The sequence below is a fragment of the Bactrocera latifrons genome, unplaced genomic scaffold (assembly GCF_001853355.1).
Source record: "Bactrocera latifrons isolate USDA-ARS-PBARC rearing strain unplaced genomic scaffold, ASM185335v1 scaffold_74, whole genome shotgun sequence".
NCBI classification, from domain to species: Eukaryota; Metazoa; Arthropoda; class Insecta; order Diptera; family Tephritidae; genus Bactrocera; species Bactrocera latifrons.
Genome location: NW_017537423.1, coordinates 40844 through 56950, shown reverse-complemented (window position 1 = coordinate 56950; position 16107 = coordinate 40844). Strand labels below are relative to the sequence as shown.

The 16107-nt window shown below is 37.4% G+C and overlaps 5 protein-coding genes across 6 annotated transcripts; 2 read left to right on the top strand and 3 right to left on the bottom strand.

Annotated features, from left to right (window-relative positions):
- Positions 1-36: 36 nt before the first annotated feature.
- Positions 37-636, bottom strand: LOC108976292. Its single transcript, XM_018945290.1, has 2 exons — positions 490-636; positions 37-434 (listed from the first exon to the last, which is right to left on the bottom strand). The coding sequence occupies exons 1-2, from the start codon at positions 510-512 to the stop codon at positions 77-79; spliced, it is 381 nt and encodes a 126-aa protein (XP_018800835.1). The 5' UTR covers positions 513-636; the 3' UTR covers positions 37-76.
- A 380-nt stretch (positions 637-1016) lies between these two features.
- On the top strand, positions 1017-4750 carry LOC108976286 (cdc42 homolog). The gene is made up of 4 exons (XM_018945281.1): positions 1017-1124; positions 3400-3740; positions 3823-4020; positions 4092-4750. Exons 2-4 carry the CDS (start codon positions 3453-3455, stop codon positions 4179-4181), a joined length of 576 nt encoding a protein of 191 aa, XP_018800826.1. The 5' UTR covers positions 1017-1124; positions 3400-3452; the 3' UTR covers positions 4182-4750.
- Positions 4751-5364: 614 nt separating this feature from the next.
- On the bottom strand, positions 5365-6981 carry LOC108976274 (probable tRNA N6-adenosine threonylcarbamoyltransferase, mitochondrial). The gene is made up of 4 exons (XM_018945250.1): positions 6674-6981; positions 6471-6604; positions 5947-6408; positions 5365-5892 (listed from the first exon to the last, which is right to left on the bottom strand). The coding sequence occupies exons 1-4, from the start codon at positions 6856-6858 to the stop codon at positions 5429-5431; spliced, it is 1245 nt and encodes a 414-aa protein (XP_018800795.1). The 5' UTR covers positions 6859-6981; the 3' UTR covers positions 5365-5428.
- Positions 6982-7011: 30 nt separating this feature from the next.
- Positions 7012-10558, bottom strand: LOC108976273 (Golgi resident protein GCP60). 2 transcript variants are annotated; one of them, XM_018945249.1, is made up of 5 exons: positions 10392-10558; positions 8538-8765; positions 8013-8440; positions 7587-7943; positions 7012-7520 (listed from the first exon to the last, which is right to left on the bottom strand). In XM_018945249.1, the coding sequence occupies exons 2-5, from the start codon at positions 8623-8625 to the stop codon at positions 7107-7109; spliced, it is 1287 nt and encodes a 428-aa protein (XP_018800794.1). In that variant the 5' UTR covers positions 8626-8765; positions 10392-10558; the 3' UTR covers positions 7012-7106. The 2 variants fall into 2 exon arrangements, with proteins under 2 accessions (XP_018800794.1, XP_018800793.1); XM_018945248.1 differs by lacking the exon at positions 10392-10558 and having other exon boundaries at positions 8538-8852.
- On the top strand, positions 9180-15878 carry LOC108976271 (cytokine receptor). Its single transcript, XM_018945247.1, has 4 exons — positions 9180-10797; positions 12045-12351; positions 12420-13254; positions 13598-15878. The coding sequence occupies exons 1-4, from the start codon at positions 9641-9643 to the stop codon at positions 15514-15516; spliced, it is 4218 nt and encodes a 1405-aa protein (XP_018800792.1). The 5' UTR covers positions 9180-9640; the 3' UTR covers positions 15517-15878.
- The last annotated feature ends 229 nt before the right edge of the window (positions 15879-16107 follow it).

Sequence of the window (16107 nt, the reverse complement as noted above, 5' to 3'; positions counted from 1 at the left end):
TTGTTTACTGGTACAATTTGCTTTTTTGCACATTCGTTTTTTCATGACTAACCTAATTTATTTTTTCATAAACACTCTAAACAACACATCTTTTTAGACGTTCATAGTGCAATTCATACAATAACTTATTTTTAATATAGTAGAATGGGTTCTCAGCTTCGTTGAGCTCGGGTGCATAAGGATGGTGCAAATGTATTTGTTGCTGCTGTTCGTCTGCTGTCTGAGGTTGCTTGTTATGCAAATGCATATTTAAAGCACTGTTATTGATGTAATTGTTATTGTATAGTTGAGACAAATCAACTTGTTTGGTGGGGTCATTAAAATGCAATTGCTGAATTGCCTGCTGGGGCTCATCCAAATTTGTCAAATGCAGCTGATTGATACGTTTAGAGAGTGGTGTCGAATCACAGATGTCATCTTCACGACTTCTTTTTCTGCATAGAAAACGAAATTTGTATTGTGTTATTGGTACTACTCTAAACTAATTACCTTTTGTCGATTAAACCTGACATATTGTCAGAGATATTTTTATATTTTATTTAATACTCTGTATTTACGTTTTCTTTCTTTTATTGTCGCAGTAGCGAATCGGAGTAAAAGTGGGATCCACTTGATTGTGTTCGCAACTAGTAAATAATTAACAGGGTTGCATGGGAACGGCATGTACATATTTCAAAATACATAGCTCTTTAAAAATTAGAGATTAATGATGAATAAAAAATCGTATTAAAGCTGGGTGTATATAAATATGTTTGTATATACATATATTGTATTTGTATCGCCACATATTAATATCTGACAGTTCAGTGAAATAATTTAAGTAGAACAAAAATAACTAAAATACTCTTAAACAAAAATTCAAACGCGATTTTATTTTATTTTGAGTGATATATTTTGTCGTGTCAGTTTTTAACATTGTTTGTTTATTGCTTAAAGTTTGCTTATTTTGAACATATATGTTATTTTACTCTACTTACTACCGCAATCATGCAACCGTACAACTCGTCATAGGAGAACACAGAAGAAGAAGCAGATTGTGGAAGTAGACGTGAATAAGAAGTGGACGAAATTATTTCATAGAGCCCAGCCCCAGTTAAAAATTTCTGATTTTAACAAAAAAATATGTAAGTAAATTGTTAAGATTTGTGAATTTGCAAATATTTGATTTATATTCGACGTGAGGATGTGAAAATTGTGGTTTTTTGTGCATTATATGTATGAAAATATACGAAACAAAAGTCGTGTGAAAAGAGAAAATTCTTAAGTGTGAAAAGTGACGGTGCTGTGTGTGACACAGGGTGCAGAACGACGACGACAATGACGGCGTACGAACAAACGAACGATATTAGGCAGCAGCGGCGTTGGCGATGGAAGAACGCCTAGCTGAATTATGAGGCGTCGTTGCAAGAACGAAAGGAATGCCATTAAAAAGGAGAACTAAAATCTCAACAAACACACGCACTTATTGCGACATTCCTAGCATAAAAGCCGATTATGACCCATTCTAATAAGCCAAGAAATCAAGAAACGCATAGCCGATTTTTAGATATCTGTATATACGGATGTGTTGGCAAGTGTGTGTCGCAATAAGATGTGTGCTTTAAATTTTTTTTTTAGACAACATATTAAATTTTGTTGATTACTTTCACGTTTTGGCATTACAAAAAAGTTCCGTGCTGAATTCCAAAAAACAAGTTTTAGTTTGTAGCAGCAACAAAAGACTTTATAGATAAAGTGCATCAGCGCTTCGTTGCGGTCGATTGCGCTGTTGGCGACTTGTATTTTCACTATCGCAGATGAGACATGTATAATATTTTAGCAAGTGTGTTTTAGGAAGTTATAAAGGGCGCGGCGAAGTAAAGTACAATAGCGTTTTTATAGATAATTTAAAAGCCATTATTTTAGCAGACATGAACGCTAACTAGCAAATTTTTCTTATCAATATTCAAAGCTTTTTGAGTCATAGCTCTTGTGAAGAGGCTAGTCGCAGCGCAGTTCATAAATTGAAAGCAGCGATACGACATCGTCGCTTGTCATATAAGCGCAGCACTCACGCGCGCACACAAACAACCACACAAACATGAATATATTCGGTTTTTGTAAGTTGGCAGTTGACTGTCGTACGGTACGTGTATATTTAAATTTCCTTAATGAAACTGCAGCCAAGTATGATTATGTGAATGCTTAGTGTTTTTAACGGTCGCATAAATGAAGAGAATGTCCAACGAACATTCGCCCCGCTAATACCAGTGTCAGCAGACAATACTTAACGCTATGAAAGCATAAAATTATTATAAGTGTCGATATATCGAGGAAGCGGAGAAAAGGCATGCACACAATCGTGCCTAGCTATGACTAAATACATACATACATATATGTATAATAATATATTTATTCGCTTCTGATGCTAGACGACGAATTATGGAATGAAGGAACTGACAATTGGTAGTGTGTTACGAATCAACAAAGTTATCTACAACTTAATATGGTCAATGATTAATACGAATTGACAGCCATTGATATCTTTTAAAGCTACGTAATTGACAACTAACGTCAAAAAACATAACGGACAACGTTAAACAATGAAGAATATTTTGGATGTATCATTGTTTTTTTAATAGGAAGTATGTGTCGATTTTTATTCTAGTTGACATCTATATGTTACAAAGACAGCATTGGGCCAGTAAAAAAAGTGTCAACATTTGCCAGTTTTGGTTAAGAAATGTACGGCGCGGCACATGAACATTGAAATTTTTTGTCAAACCGTTGAAAAATTGAAAATGGCGAACAAAGCCCACCAGGAAATATTTTTGCTTGGCAGCCTTTGTGTAATCCTCCCCCCACATTTCACATTAAAATTTCTTCCCTTATTACTAATCAGCTAGTAGATATGCTATTTTATTCAACGCAGGGAGTGTCCTTTTCGTCATAGGTGTTGATCAACCCACATATCTAACTCTAACAGCGTTACATTAGTTTTGCTGGAAGTATGCGTTTATTTATTTAATTTTTGCTTTATATAAATGTATCCGTACATATGTACGCTCTTACCAATCGAAAAATGTTTATTCTAAATCAATCTAATACAATATTTTTTAACAGCACTCGATTGTTTCATGTTATGCCGATTATCAACATCTGATTAGGTTTTATTGTTGGCAAAAATATTTAGTCACAGATAGTTTTTGAAAGTTAAGCAAAAAAGTTAAAACATTAATGATTTACAATTATTTATTGCATACATTTAGGGAGCAACTAAAAGTCAAATGTAGCAACTTGTGAGTCCTTCGTATTACATGCTTTTCAAGTTGCCCATGTTATGTTGTGTGAAAAAAGTGTTAAAAATATAAAAACTTGCTTTAATTTTAATTCCAAATAAACACAATTTGTTGCTTGCAGTGCCAATTTAGACGACAGCTGCGCCAAAACGCAAAGAAACAAGCTACACAAACATGCAGACTATCAAGTGTGTTGTTGTCGGCGATGGTGCCGTGGGTAAGACTTGTTTACTCATCTCTTACACGACCAATAAATTTCCCTCGGAGTATGTGCCCACCGTATTCGATAATTATGCGGTGACAGTTATGATCGGCGGCGAGCCATACACTCTGGGCCTATTCGATACGGCCGGACAGGAGGATTACGATCGCTTGCGTCCGCTGTCTTATCCACAAACAGACGTTTTTCTTGTCTGCTTCTCAGTAGTCAGTCCCAGTTCATTTGAGAATGTAAAGGAGAAGGTTAGTGCACCTACATACATATGTACATATGCAAAATATGATAATTGAAAAAAAAAAATGGTTTTGTTATTACACTGCTTAGTGGGTACCGGAAATCACGCATCATTGTCAAAAAACACCCTTCCTATTGGTTGGCACACAAATCGATTTGCGTGACGAGAGCAGCACTTTAGAGAAATTGGCAAAGAACAAACAAAAGCCCATTACCATGGAACAAGGCGAGAAGCTGGCCAAGGAATTGAAAGCGGTCAAATATGTGGAATGTTCCGCTTTAACACAGGTTAGTTAGTTAATTATTTGCTAGTACATTTTAAGTGTTTTATCACAACACCTCCTCTTTTTGAATAACAGAAAGGTTTGAAGAACGTTTTCGATGAGGCCATCTTAGCAGCGTTGGAGCCACCAGAACAATCCAAGAAAAAGAAGTGCAAATTCTTATAATTTTATGTATTTATTTATAAACGACATTTCAAACAAATAGCAAAAGCAAGAGAACTAACAATAACAACAAAATAAGCTTGCAAACGCGTATGAATTCATTCTATGCACATGAAAAAAATAAAAAAATATATAAGTTTTGTAAAACGATTTGTCGAAAAGAGTCAACAGCACTCATTGTAGTGTGGAAACGGTAAATTCGAGTGGCGGGATTGGCGTGTGGCAACAATACAAATGTATTGTTAGCGTCGAGCGCAAAAAAAAAAAAGTATTTGTATTTTGGGAATGATAGGGTCTGTCTATTTTGTACAAGTTGGTGGTTATATGAATAATATGGCAACACATACACACACAAATAGCAATAAATAACATTTTTCTAAAACAAAATAAAACAAGAACAACACTTAATATTGAAGTACGGCAGTATAAAATTAACGCGTTCGTTTTGGATATTTTCAAATTACCGCATAAATATGTATACATACATATGGCAATATAAAAAATTATATATATTTAAAAATATAAAATTATTTATGTCCGCAGCATGCCGGTGAAGATACAGTGCATTAAAACAAGCAAAAACGGCAAATTCAAAATAAAAATAAGCAAGTTACTGCAATTTTTCAAAATAAATTAAATAATTTAAGTAAAAGTGAACGCAAACACGTACACACAAAAAGCTAAGCGTTGATGGAGTATAAAACATTTAAAGTAACCACAAAATACTTACAATAAAAAACATTAAAGCAAAAAAATGATTGTAGTTCGACATTGAAAAATGAACTAATGATGCATTTTTTAATATTTTTATATATATACATTATCAACTTTTACATTACTTTAGTTATAGTCATTATAATTATTGATTTCAGATATTAAATAAAAAATGTAACAACAACAATAAAATTACAACATAAAAATAAAGACCTTCTTTTTTTTTATTATTACGTGGTTGTTTATAACATTATATAAAACATCCTACACCGAACTGGCAATTTAGCAGGGAATGTGAAATGTGTTTTTGATTACGTTAGACTTTGCAGAGCTCATCAGGGGTGGGTAGTGTAATCAGACTCAAAAGAATTTTGTTGCTACAAAACCCTATAAATGCCATATGAGTGTGTGAAGCTGTCGTTTGTACTATCTACACTTCATATGTTTAAATTGTAGATTTCCATGTATGAAAAAATCTATTTTTTTTTTTTTTTGCCAACTTTATAAACTTTATTTTAATTTTACAAATCTAAAATTTATTGCGCCACTTCAAACGGCGATTGCGCACCACGCCATTTGGACGCCTGCACCCATTTGCATTTGATACCCGCCTCTGTAACTGCATCCAGCTTACTTACACCCAACGCTGCTTTGCCTTGTATACTTACCGCATCGTAGTCAAAGCGCATGCAGCTGCGGTCGTGCTTTATTTGCTCAATAGCATTCCATGCAATCATAACGCCATTGTCCGAACAATATTTCTTCGACGGTCGGTATGCGCGGCAATCGTAGTGCTCTGCTAAATGTGCAAGATCATTGAAAATGTAATCGTTATTGGCCACACCGCCAGACACAACGAGCGAACGTGGCGCGTCACCAAACCAAGGCAGTGTAAATTCCAGTGCGCGTTGCGTACGATTCATTAAATGACGACTTACTGCCGCTAGCAAACCGGCGCAGAAGTCGTGGTAATTGTAGATAATACCGTCCGGTGGTGTGCCTGTGGAGTAGTAAATAATTTATTCAAGAAAAATACATTTTTGTTCGAATTCACCTTCCTGACGCTCAGCCGTTCGTATATTGCGAAAAGCATTATTCTTTATGCCCGCAAAGCTGAAGTTGCAATTACGTTCACGTGCCAATGGTAAAGGGAACTCAAAGCGGGTGGGGTTTTTCGCGTCCTTCGCGGCGTCCTCCACTGCTTGACCGCCATTCCAGTAACGATATTTCGATATAAGGAACAAACGCAAGCGTCGCGCTATTTTATCGAACGCTTCGCCTGGCGCGTCGTCAAGCGATTCTCCGAGTAGCAGGAATTCTGTAGCGCTCCGTACAAACACCAATTGCGAATGTCCACCGCTTATAAGTAGACACAGAAATGGAAATGGTATGTTTTGTTCCATACGCGCTTGTAAAGCATGTGCTTCCATATGATGTACCGGCACCAATGGTTTCTTGTATTTCCGTGCTATGTGTTTAGCAAAGCGCGCACCGACAAGCAAACTGAGCGGAAGACCTGTGAACATACGCAGTTAATTGCTACTGTTCAAATTCTTAAAAGTCAACTTAATTACAAACCAGGTCTTGTTGTAACACCAACAGCATCTAACATGTCAGGTGTCATCTTTGCCTCCTCCATGCAATGCTCGAAAACTTCCGCAATTTTGGCACGATGCAAATCCTGTGCGCGTGGGGGTATGATGCCACCATACCTATGCATATGTATCAATACAGACAGTAAACCTTCTAAATACGCTTTATATATATATAAAATTTTTTACCTAGTATGAAATTTTTGCTGTGAGTTCAAGACATTGCCAAGCACTTCGCCGTTTTCATTCAGCAGCGCAATGCCTGTGTCATCGCATGAAGTTTCGACACCGAGTACACTGAGGTAACGTGTTTTAGCAGATTTACAAGCAAAATTCTTAAAAGTTCTTAATGTCACTGTTATTAAGGTAAACATTTTAGTAATTTTAGTAATAATTTACGACATCCTTGAAAAACACTTTACACACAATAACCGCAATTCACCAATTTCACCAAACAGCTGATCGCCAAACAAACAAAACAAAGCAACAAAACTGGTGTGCAACGTCAATTGTATATACAAAAAACATTTATTTTCTTAATAAATTTATTTATTTAAATTTGAAAAACATAAAGTCAATTCGGCACAGGTACATGGCCAATAAAAATACCATTAAATTATGTCTAGTGTTCATAATATATGCGATAGTAGACTGCTTTTGAGCGGAAAAAGCTGTAACTGTTGCTGAATTTCAGCAGATATACTCCTTCCGTTGGATACAAATGCGATCCGACATAAACTTCGTTATAACAATCGCGACGATATAGCGGCACTATTATCGATACGTATGGCTTCGAGGTGCCATCGTCCAGCGATTCATGGTCTATATTTACAGAGCCACTTTCAAGATCTTCTGCGGTTGACTGGAGATCATCGTCGAGATCACAATCGCCGTTTTCGCTGTCTGTCTCGTGAACAACTACTTCAGTTGTTGTTGGTTTGCTCCATTCAAAAAATAGACCGAAACCAATATCGTAATTATCACTAGCAAATTCCCAGAATATACTTTTGCCATTTGCCATTGTTGGTACCCGTACCTGTGATAAAGAAATATCAATTTACTATGGGGTCAGTAAGTGCTTGAGACAAATTAGGCTGCTTACCGTTACAATTTCGCCCGGATCTAAATGTAGCACACCATCTCCGTCACTTTGCGATACGTCGGCCTTAAATGCCTCGATATCTGGCCGCGTCCACATATTAGCTGGTTGTAATGTAATGAATTCATCTAGACTGTTATCGTCTTGCTGCTGTTCTTCATTCTTACAGTCATCAAATCCACTTGCTGTGTCACCCGTTTCATTTTGAAGTAGCTTCGCGCCTTCTTCCTGCAATTCAATGTCAGATTTATTATGCATATGCAGTTGTTGCATATACTGATGGTAATGCTCGTCCTGCAGCTGACGTATGAGTACGCCCTGTTGTTCTGGATTGCCAGGAAACTGAATTTCAGCGTAGCTCTTTAAAATATATAAATTAAATATTAAGTTAATATCTTTTATATTTTAATCATATTACTTAGTATTTACCTTAAACTGCTGAAAAGTTTGTCTATTTAACGCATCTTTTAGTTTCCGTCTTTGCAATTCTTCTTTGTAGCCCTCTTCTAGCAACTCTTTTTGTTCACGTTCACGCTTTTCTTTCTCCAACTTATCTTCCTCCATACGACGCAACTCTTGCTTCAACGTTTCATCGCGATTTTGTTTAACTGCTTCCACGTAAGGCCGAAATGCGGTACACATATTATCCAACAAGTCGATGAATCCCTCCATTGCCTGTTCCCGGTTGATATCCCCCAGGAGCTGCCAGTGCATACGCCTATCTCGACCAATGACGTCCAGCACTCCTAACTCGGGCGCACTGCTAGCATCGAAAGGACCAATTGTAGCTTGTTGCTTAAAAGCTATCAATTTTAAATTATCCTCATATGACAGGTGTATTGCCTTGCCTGAATTCTCTGAAACGAAATGTTAGCAAACATGTACATATAAGCAGCTGTCCGAGTGACCGTTTATTACCCCTTTTTCCCATAATCTCACATCTTATCAACTTACGTTTGTAGAAACTCAGCGCCAATCGATATAGTTCTGGCAATGTGAATCCCCATTTTTCTAACGCAGCGGCTTGTTGAATGCTGTCCATTTTATGTAAACTTCTATACGAATGCCTTTTTCGCAAAATATATTTTTATTTGTAATTACGCTGACATTGTAATCAAGAAATTTGGCTTTTCCAGGTTCCAGCGTATACAAAGAATTGTTCAGAATAAGCGCAAAGGGCGACTATGAAATGTCAAAACGAAAACTCCATTCACAATAATTTTCCCGTCATGCCAAATTATTATTTTTAGTTGTTAATCAAAAAGTTTTCATTATATACTTATTAAAAATAATAATTTTTTAGTACTAAATGTCAAATTTCGTACAATATTTAAGATCTGACTAATTGAAAATTTTATCAAAACCACAAAGCTATAGTATGTTAACTGTTTAATGTCACTTTGTCAGCAGGAAAGAGAAATGGCAACCCATACACAGGTACTGCCTGCTTTGAGTGGCTCATTCATTCGTAATCTGTTCTCCGTTTGGAATTGTTGTGTTTTACATAGTGCGTGTAATTTGGTTGTAAATAAAGAGAGAGACGAAGAAGAAGATAGTGTGTGGTGCAATTCTGAGAATTTGAAAATTTCAGTACAATTAATATACGCAAAACTGTCCAAAAACACAAAATTTGGTTAAAAAGTTGCATGCAATGAAGAAATATGAAATGTGTGACTTTAATTAATTCATAATGTTGTGAAAAATATAAAATTTTAATATAAACAATATTAAATTTTCCCAGAAAGGTCAATTTCCAAGTAAACGAATTTCCGAGAATCGGAATTCGATCTGCACTGTTGTACATAGTATTGTGTGTGCGTACATACATGCGCCAGAAGGACGCAGTGTAGATCACATACGTAGAGAAACAGAGGAGGGGAAGTGTGTGATTGTGGTGCAAGTGCAAGAAGGTACTGCATAGCGTGCATATTTCCGCGAATTGGACAAATCGCTGCCCCTGCATTAAAACCGCAAAAAGGTGAAACAATTTCGTTGCTTTCGGGCACTTCATACATATATTGGACAGTGGCAAAATATCGTACAGTAGTATATGCAACATGAGTGAATTATTGCGATACGTTAGCATCGCAACCATTGTGTTGTGTTTTGCAAACTTAGCGAACGCATTCCATGAGGATGATGTAGGTGAGACAAGACCATCGCATGTTGATGTTAATGTGGGCGGTAGTGCAAATATATCGTGTCTCATAAATCCTAACCGATTTGATGATCCTTGCAAATTAACATTCATAAATCAAATTACCGACCAACACGTACCTGATAAGGACATATTGGTAGTGAATAGTAGCTACATTGTTTATATGTTTCACAGTGAACGAGAGCAGTCGTTACGACTCCTTTGTAAATGTGATGGAGATGCGATCGCAGAGTCTACCATTTACGTGGGTACCCCGCCGCGCGATGTTAGTCAATTCAATTGTCGCAGTTTTGATTTCGAATATATGGTTTGTAACTTCACACAACCGGAGAATGCAGTACTTACACAATACAATCTCACGTACTACATAAATTCACCTGATTACGAAACGCCGGCCTACTGTAATTTTGATATGAAACCATTAGTGGTTTGTAACATTACCGTAGAGCATTCTTATCGACCACAAGTTGAGGAATATCACTTTAAAGTTCACAGTATTAATTCTTTAGGCAGCTATAAGCAAGAATTTACCATAAATAACTTGAATGTGATGGTGCCAGCTCGACCAGGTCAAGATTTTCATATTATAAAATTAACCACTGATAGTATGGATGCAATTTGGAGCATGCCAAAATATGACTCATACACACCTAACAAACACCGCGGCTTACAGTGGGAAGTACTCTTGCAGCCAGATAGTTTCACAGTAAAAAATATCAGTTCACAAGTGCGGGTGATGCGTGTTGATCGCGGTTGTAAATTGTCATTAACGGAGCTGCCATATGCCCACTACTCTTATGAGTTGCGATTACGAGTTAAAGTGCGAACGGCCGTTGCCGGTGAGGATATGTGGAGTCAAACGTTTAAGTGTCGTTTCCGTACTAAACCTCGTATGCCAGATAGGCCACCACGCACCGATAATGGCGGTTTTTATATAAATCCACTGGAAACCGAAGTACGGCTGTATTGGGAGCAATTAGAGAAATGGGAGGAGAATGGCGACAATTTTACGTACATAATACGCGCTTTGGAAAAGCGCGACAATGACCAAACGAGGTAAACTTGTATTTATTGCACGTTTCTTATTTCCTTTTGTTAACCACTTAAGTGACTGTAAGTATTTATATAGAAAGTAAGTATTTTATATAGAAATTGTAACACCTACAATTAAAACTTCACATTAACTGTAAAGTAATTCTCAACAGTTGATAAGAAAGTAAATAAACAGATTGTCATACTGACGTTTAAGTACATTCAATCATACATTATTACGCTAGTTGCGAGCCTTTTCTTATCAGTTAATGTAAATAGATTAAACGTGCTTAATGGATGAGAAATTGTTTCTACATATTGATTGTTTTTGTTCCTTATAACAGCGGAAAAGGAAATATTCAAATCAAAATTAGTTCCTTTACTCTTAGAGTAGATTGCATTAAAGATTTGATTATTTCACTCAAATTGATAAGCAGTAAACAATTAATGTATTTGAAAAGCATTGAGCAATTAAAGTATTTTTCTCATATCAGTAGGTCAAAGGCATTGCATGAGATATTTCTGGGAATATGCTTTTTTAATAATATAATATTAGAACTTGACTAATACAACAAAAAAGCTCGTTTCGGCTTAAAATATAATATTTTCTGCAATGTATAATTATAAGTTATACATGTCTGTATTTGTGTATGTGCTGATGAAAAGAAGTCTAAATAAAAAAATAACCACAATTAAAGAGAAAACAAAATACTTGCTGGCTAAGCAATGTGCCAAACTGTCTGTGCTTCCCAAGAATTAATTGTTTAAGTGTTACAAAATATATGTGCTTATGTGTTTTGTATGTACTTATAGTTGCTTAATTTTGCGCTCGGCTGTTTTACTCATTTTGTTTTGTAATGGTGTATTTGATTTCTATTTAAATTTGCTAATTGTCTGCGTAACAATCGTTGTAGATATGGGGCTTCAAGCGCTAAACACTAGTAATATCTATTTTGCTGCATAAACAAAAATTTTATAATCATATACTCGTATGTGCACGTTTTTAAGAAAGAATGATGTTTATGTTTAGATATATGTGTAGATAATTTTTTTTATAATTTTGCATAACAAACGATTCAAAGGAACATTGAAAATTGTTATTAACCCGAACCGAAATATTCTATCATTCTTGGGTCATGAGGAATTTTTGTGTATTTCAAGAAATTTGTTCACATTTCAATTTTCTAAAAAAAAAAATGTTTATGAAAACCAAAATTTTGTTTTAATTTAAACCGAAATAAAATACAAAATATGCGCTAAATTGTTTACAGAGCACTGCTGCCACGACAACAAGAGGCAAATTTTGCTATTTTCGAATGGCACAATGATTTGCACTATACTTTCGAGATAAGCAGTCGCAATCATATGGGGGAATCCTCTACAGCTAATGTCATTACCATATACCCACAGGCGAGCAGATTAGCCAAGCACTATACACCACACTCCATACATAATGTCTATCATGAGACAAATCGTTCCTATACGCTAACCTGGTTGCCACCACAAGCGCAGGAAGGTCTACAAAATTATACGGTGTATTGGTGTTATTCAAAACTGGCCATGCCAACAGATTGCAGAGTAAGTGCCATTAATAAAATAAACAAAAATTAAATTTCCATAACCTCTATTTTACTCCAAACGAATAGGGTTCAATACACTTCCGTCAAGTGAGCAGCAAAACGCAACGCTTTGCTACGGAACCACAATCGGCCGAACATGATCACTCGTTAACGCTAGCTGTATCCGCTAATTATATTGATTATAATACCGGCATGCATTGGACGTCTTGCAGTGTAGATGTGAATGCCGATTTTGAACCAATGGAACCTGAAATCTTATTCATCTCCGCCACGGAATTGCGCGTGCAGTGGAGCTCGAAGACAGTTTGCCCATCAATTTTAAGCGGCTACAATCTAACCTATTGCGAGGTGGCGAATACACCAGATACCGACAGCATAACACCTGCTACTGTAGAGAGTGTTCTGTTTGAGCCATTTAGCAGCGCCAAGACTGTGCCAGCTGAAAGGGCTGCTTGTGTTAGCGACCCGACTATAATAACAATCGATAAGAATTGGAATAAGTTTAATATAACAGGCTTAAAACCCTTTACGCTGTATCGTTTGGAAATGTTTATGTTCTCCAACGTAAAGGCAGGCAAACCGAATGACCAACTACTGGTGCGTACATTCGAAGCGGCACCATCGCCACCACGGCAATTACAAGTGACCGAGCTAACAAATAAAAGTGCAAAAATCACTTGGCTGGCGCCTAGTGAAGCCAACGGTTATATACGTCAGTATATAGTCAAGCTAAACAATAAGGAATTTATAGTTAATGCCTCGCGCTTGGATCACGCCGACAAGATCAGTTTCGTTTTGGAGAATCTCACCAGTTTTACCTCATATAAAGTGTTTGTTATCGCGGTCACAAGGTACAAGTCCAATCACAGCAATGATATTCACTTCACAACATATATGAGCGGTAAGTTTACACTATAGAATATTTCTTTGATGAAATTAAAATTTAATTGATTCCAATTAAGTTTTTAAATATGCATAATTTTATTTTATTTCAACAAAAAGGAGAAAAAAATGTTATCTAAAATTTTTTAAAAATTGTATCTAAATCTTAGGTATTTAAATTAATTTTTTATTGTTTTAAATTTTTTATTTTGTCTTGTTTTTTAGGTAATATTTTTGTTTGCGTATATTTTGTATAGCTAAAAACTTTTTATACATATTTAATTTTTTAATTTTTACTCAAAAAATATAATATCTATCACCATCTCCCTGTTCACCATTTGAATAATACCCTCTTTCACTAGCCCCCTCTAAAATGGCTTACTCCGAAACAATAACACGTAACAATAAAGTGCAGTTGAAGTGGTTGCGGCCCAGCCAGCCTGGCGGTCGCGTGGATTACTATGAGGTCGCCGTAACCGTGCTGCGCGGTGATTATGTCGAACGTCGTCGCATAGCCGTTGTATTCGGTAATAGTTGCGTGCTGCGTGTGCCCGCCTGCCCCGATCCGGACTATCAAACCAATGTAGAAGTGCGTGCGATCAATGCGGGCTTGATCAAGAATAACGAAGTGAATCCGAAGGATGTGATTGCATACCAAACCGAATTCGATCCCGATGCAAATAATTACGAATACAACGATGAATTTGCATGTGTCGGTACTGACAATGCAGCGGATGTGGAACGGGAAAAGGCTGCACTGATGCAATATCACAAAAAAGACAATTATTTGTTGTATAAATCGGACTGGTATCAGCTGACAAGTTTTGGTTGTTCACAGAGACAGCTAGGAAAAATTACCGTTATCACCTTAATGATTGTCTGCACATCGCTGATGCTGATGGCGCTCATGTTCTTCGCAACGAAAAAATGGAAAATGATGAGTGATATACAATGCACGCTGCCCGCTGCGCTGGTGGACGCCTACCTCACGAAAGAGCGGAATGGCGGTGGCGGCGACGGTTACAACAGAAACATAGTCAACGGTAGTGGTATTGGTGCCGTCAACGTTCAGCCGCTCGCCGACAGCAACGAACGATTGCACATCGAGGAGCATCACCTGTTAAGCAGACAACAGAATGACTTGGGTTACATGAGTGGAGGTCTGCATTTCGGACGTAGTATTAGCGCGCTGGCGGAAACACAGACTTCAGAAAATGAAAGTGGCGAGGAGGATTTGGCCTATCACAAGCGCGATTACTTGAACTCTGAAAGTTCGGCTGACTCCCTGATAGACAGCACAAGTAGTAGTGGTGGCGCTAACAGCGAACTGGGCGCACAGGATGCAGTACCGTTACAGCGCATAGCCGAGGAGCCTACTGGCTACGTGCAAGCTGCGCAAGTTCAAACCGGTGGTGTGCTTGGCGGTTACGTGATGGCGGACAACTTGCATGGATGGATGCAGCCAAAGGCGCCATTACCAGCAGACACCACAGTAACTGCACAACCCAGCACGCACGGCTATGTGCAAGCGAATACGTTAATTGCGGCAGCAACGGAAAAGAGCACTGCGACACCAAGCAACGATTTCAGCGGTTACATTAGCCCGACCGCGCTGCCACAGTGGCTAACGCAAAACTCACTAGCAACAACAGTAGCGGCACAGAGTGCAAATGAATCCGTCGGCCATAGTGGCTACATAAAGGCCACAGCTTTAAACACGCCCAGCGCTTGGGCGCAACCTCCACAAGTAGGCAGAAGCGGCATTGAAGCAGGTTCGAAGAACGATTATATAAATGCAAGTGATTTGCGCGCAGCACCTGCAATGTGGACGGAGCAGAAACAGCAGCCGAAAGCCACAGCTGGCAATAATAACGGTTATATAACTGTTGATAGTCTTGAGGCACATAAGCCAAAGGCTATGGGTGCAGCAACAACACTACCGCCAGCAATCTCAGTTAACACCAACACAAGTGCCGATGATAAAGCACAAACGTCTGGAGCGGCTGCTGGCAGCCAATCCAACAGCGCATACGTGCAACCAAGCACTTTGCAAGCATTACTCCTTAACACGCCGAGCGCCAGGGACTCGCACTCGCCGTTACACAATGCCAATATAACGAATTTCAGCGGTTACACAACATTGGATGCGCTGGGCAAACTAACGCCGACACAGGGCGCGCCTACAGCACACAGGCCAGAGCAAACTGATACTAAACCGCGTCTCATGGGCTATGTGACACAACGTGAAATGAATGAATTCGGTCAGCAGCATAGGCATTAGAAGGTTAACAAATGCAGTCAAATGCATGTGCAGCATAAAATATGTAAACAACAACAAAATACTGTGTTTGTAGCTCTACGAAATTCGATTTTGTATTTTGCTATACAAATAATGCAGGTAAAATATATATATATACATATGCAGTGGCGTGTGTTGAACTCTAACCTTAAACGTTTGGGAGGGCAGCAAAAACATTTTCTGGCAGTTGAAGTGACGCTGTAATGCATTTCAATCCGATTTGCTTACAGTTTTATGATTTAGTTCATTTAAAAGTTCACTGTAACCTTTTTAATGTTTTATTTTTAAATTATTAAAGGCTAAATGCTTACTCGATAGTATTAATTTGACATTATGGTTAAATACTTGGCAATCATTTTAAGTTTTAAGTGTAAAATAGTTTTAAAAACGCATATTTTTTTAATTTTTTGAACATATTAATGTAGGGCGATTAATTTTATTCATATGATTTTTTTTTTTCAAATGTAACCTTAAAATATGATTTTGATTTTTCGAAGCAATTATTCAGCGTTTACGTCCAATTTTAACAAAAAATCTATATTCAATTTTAAATTTTTTTTTCATAAACTTTCA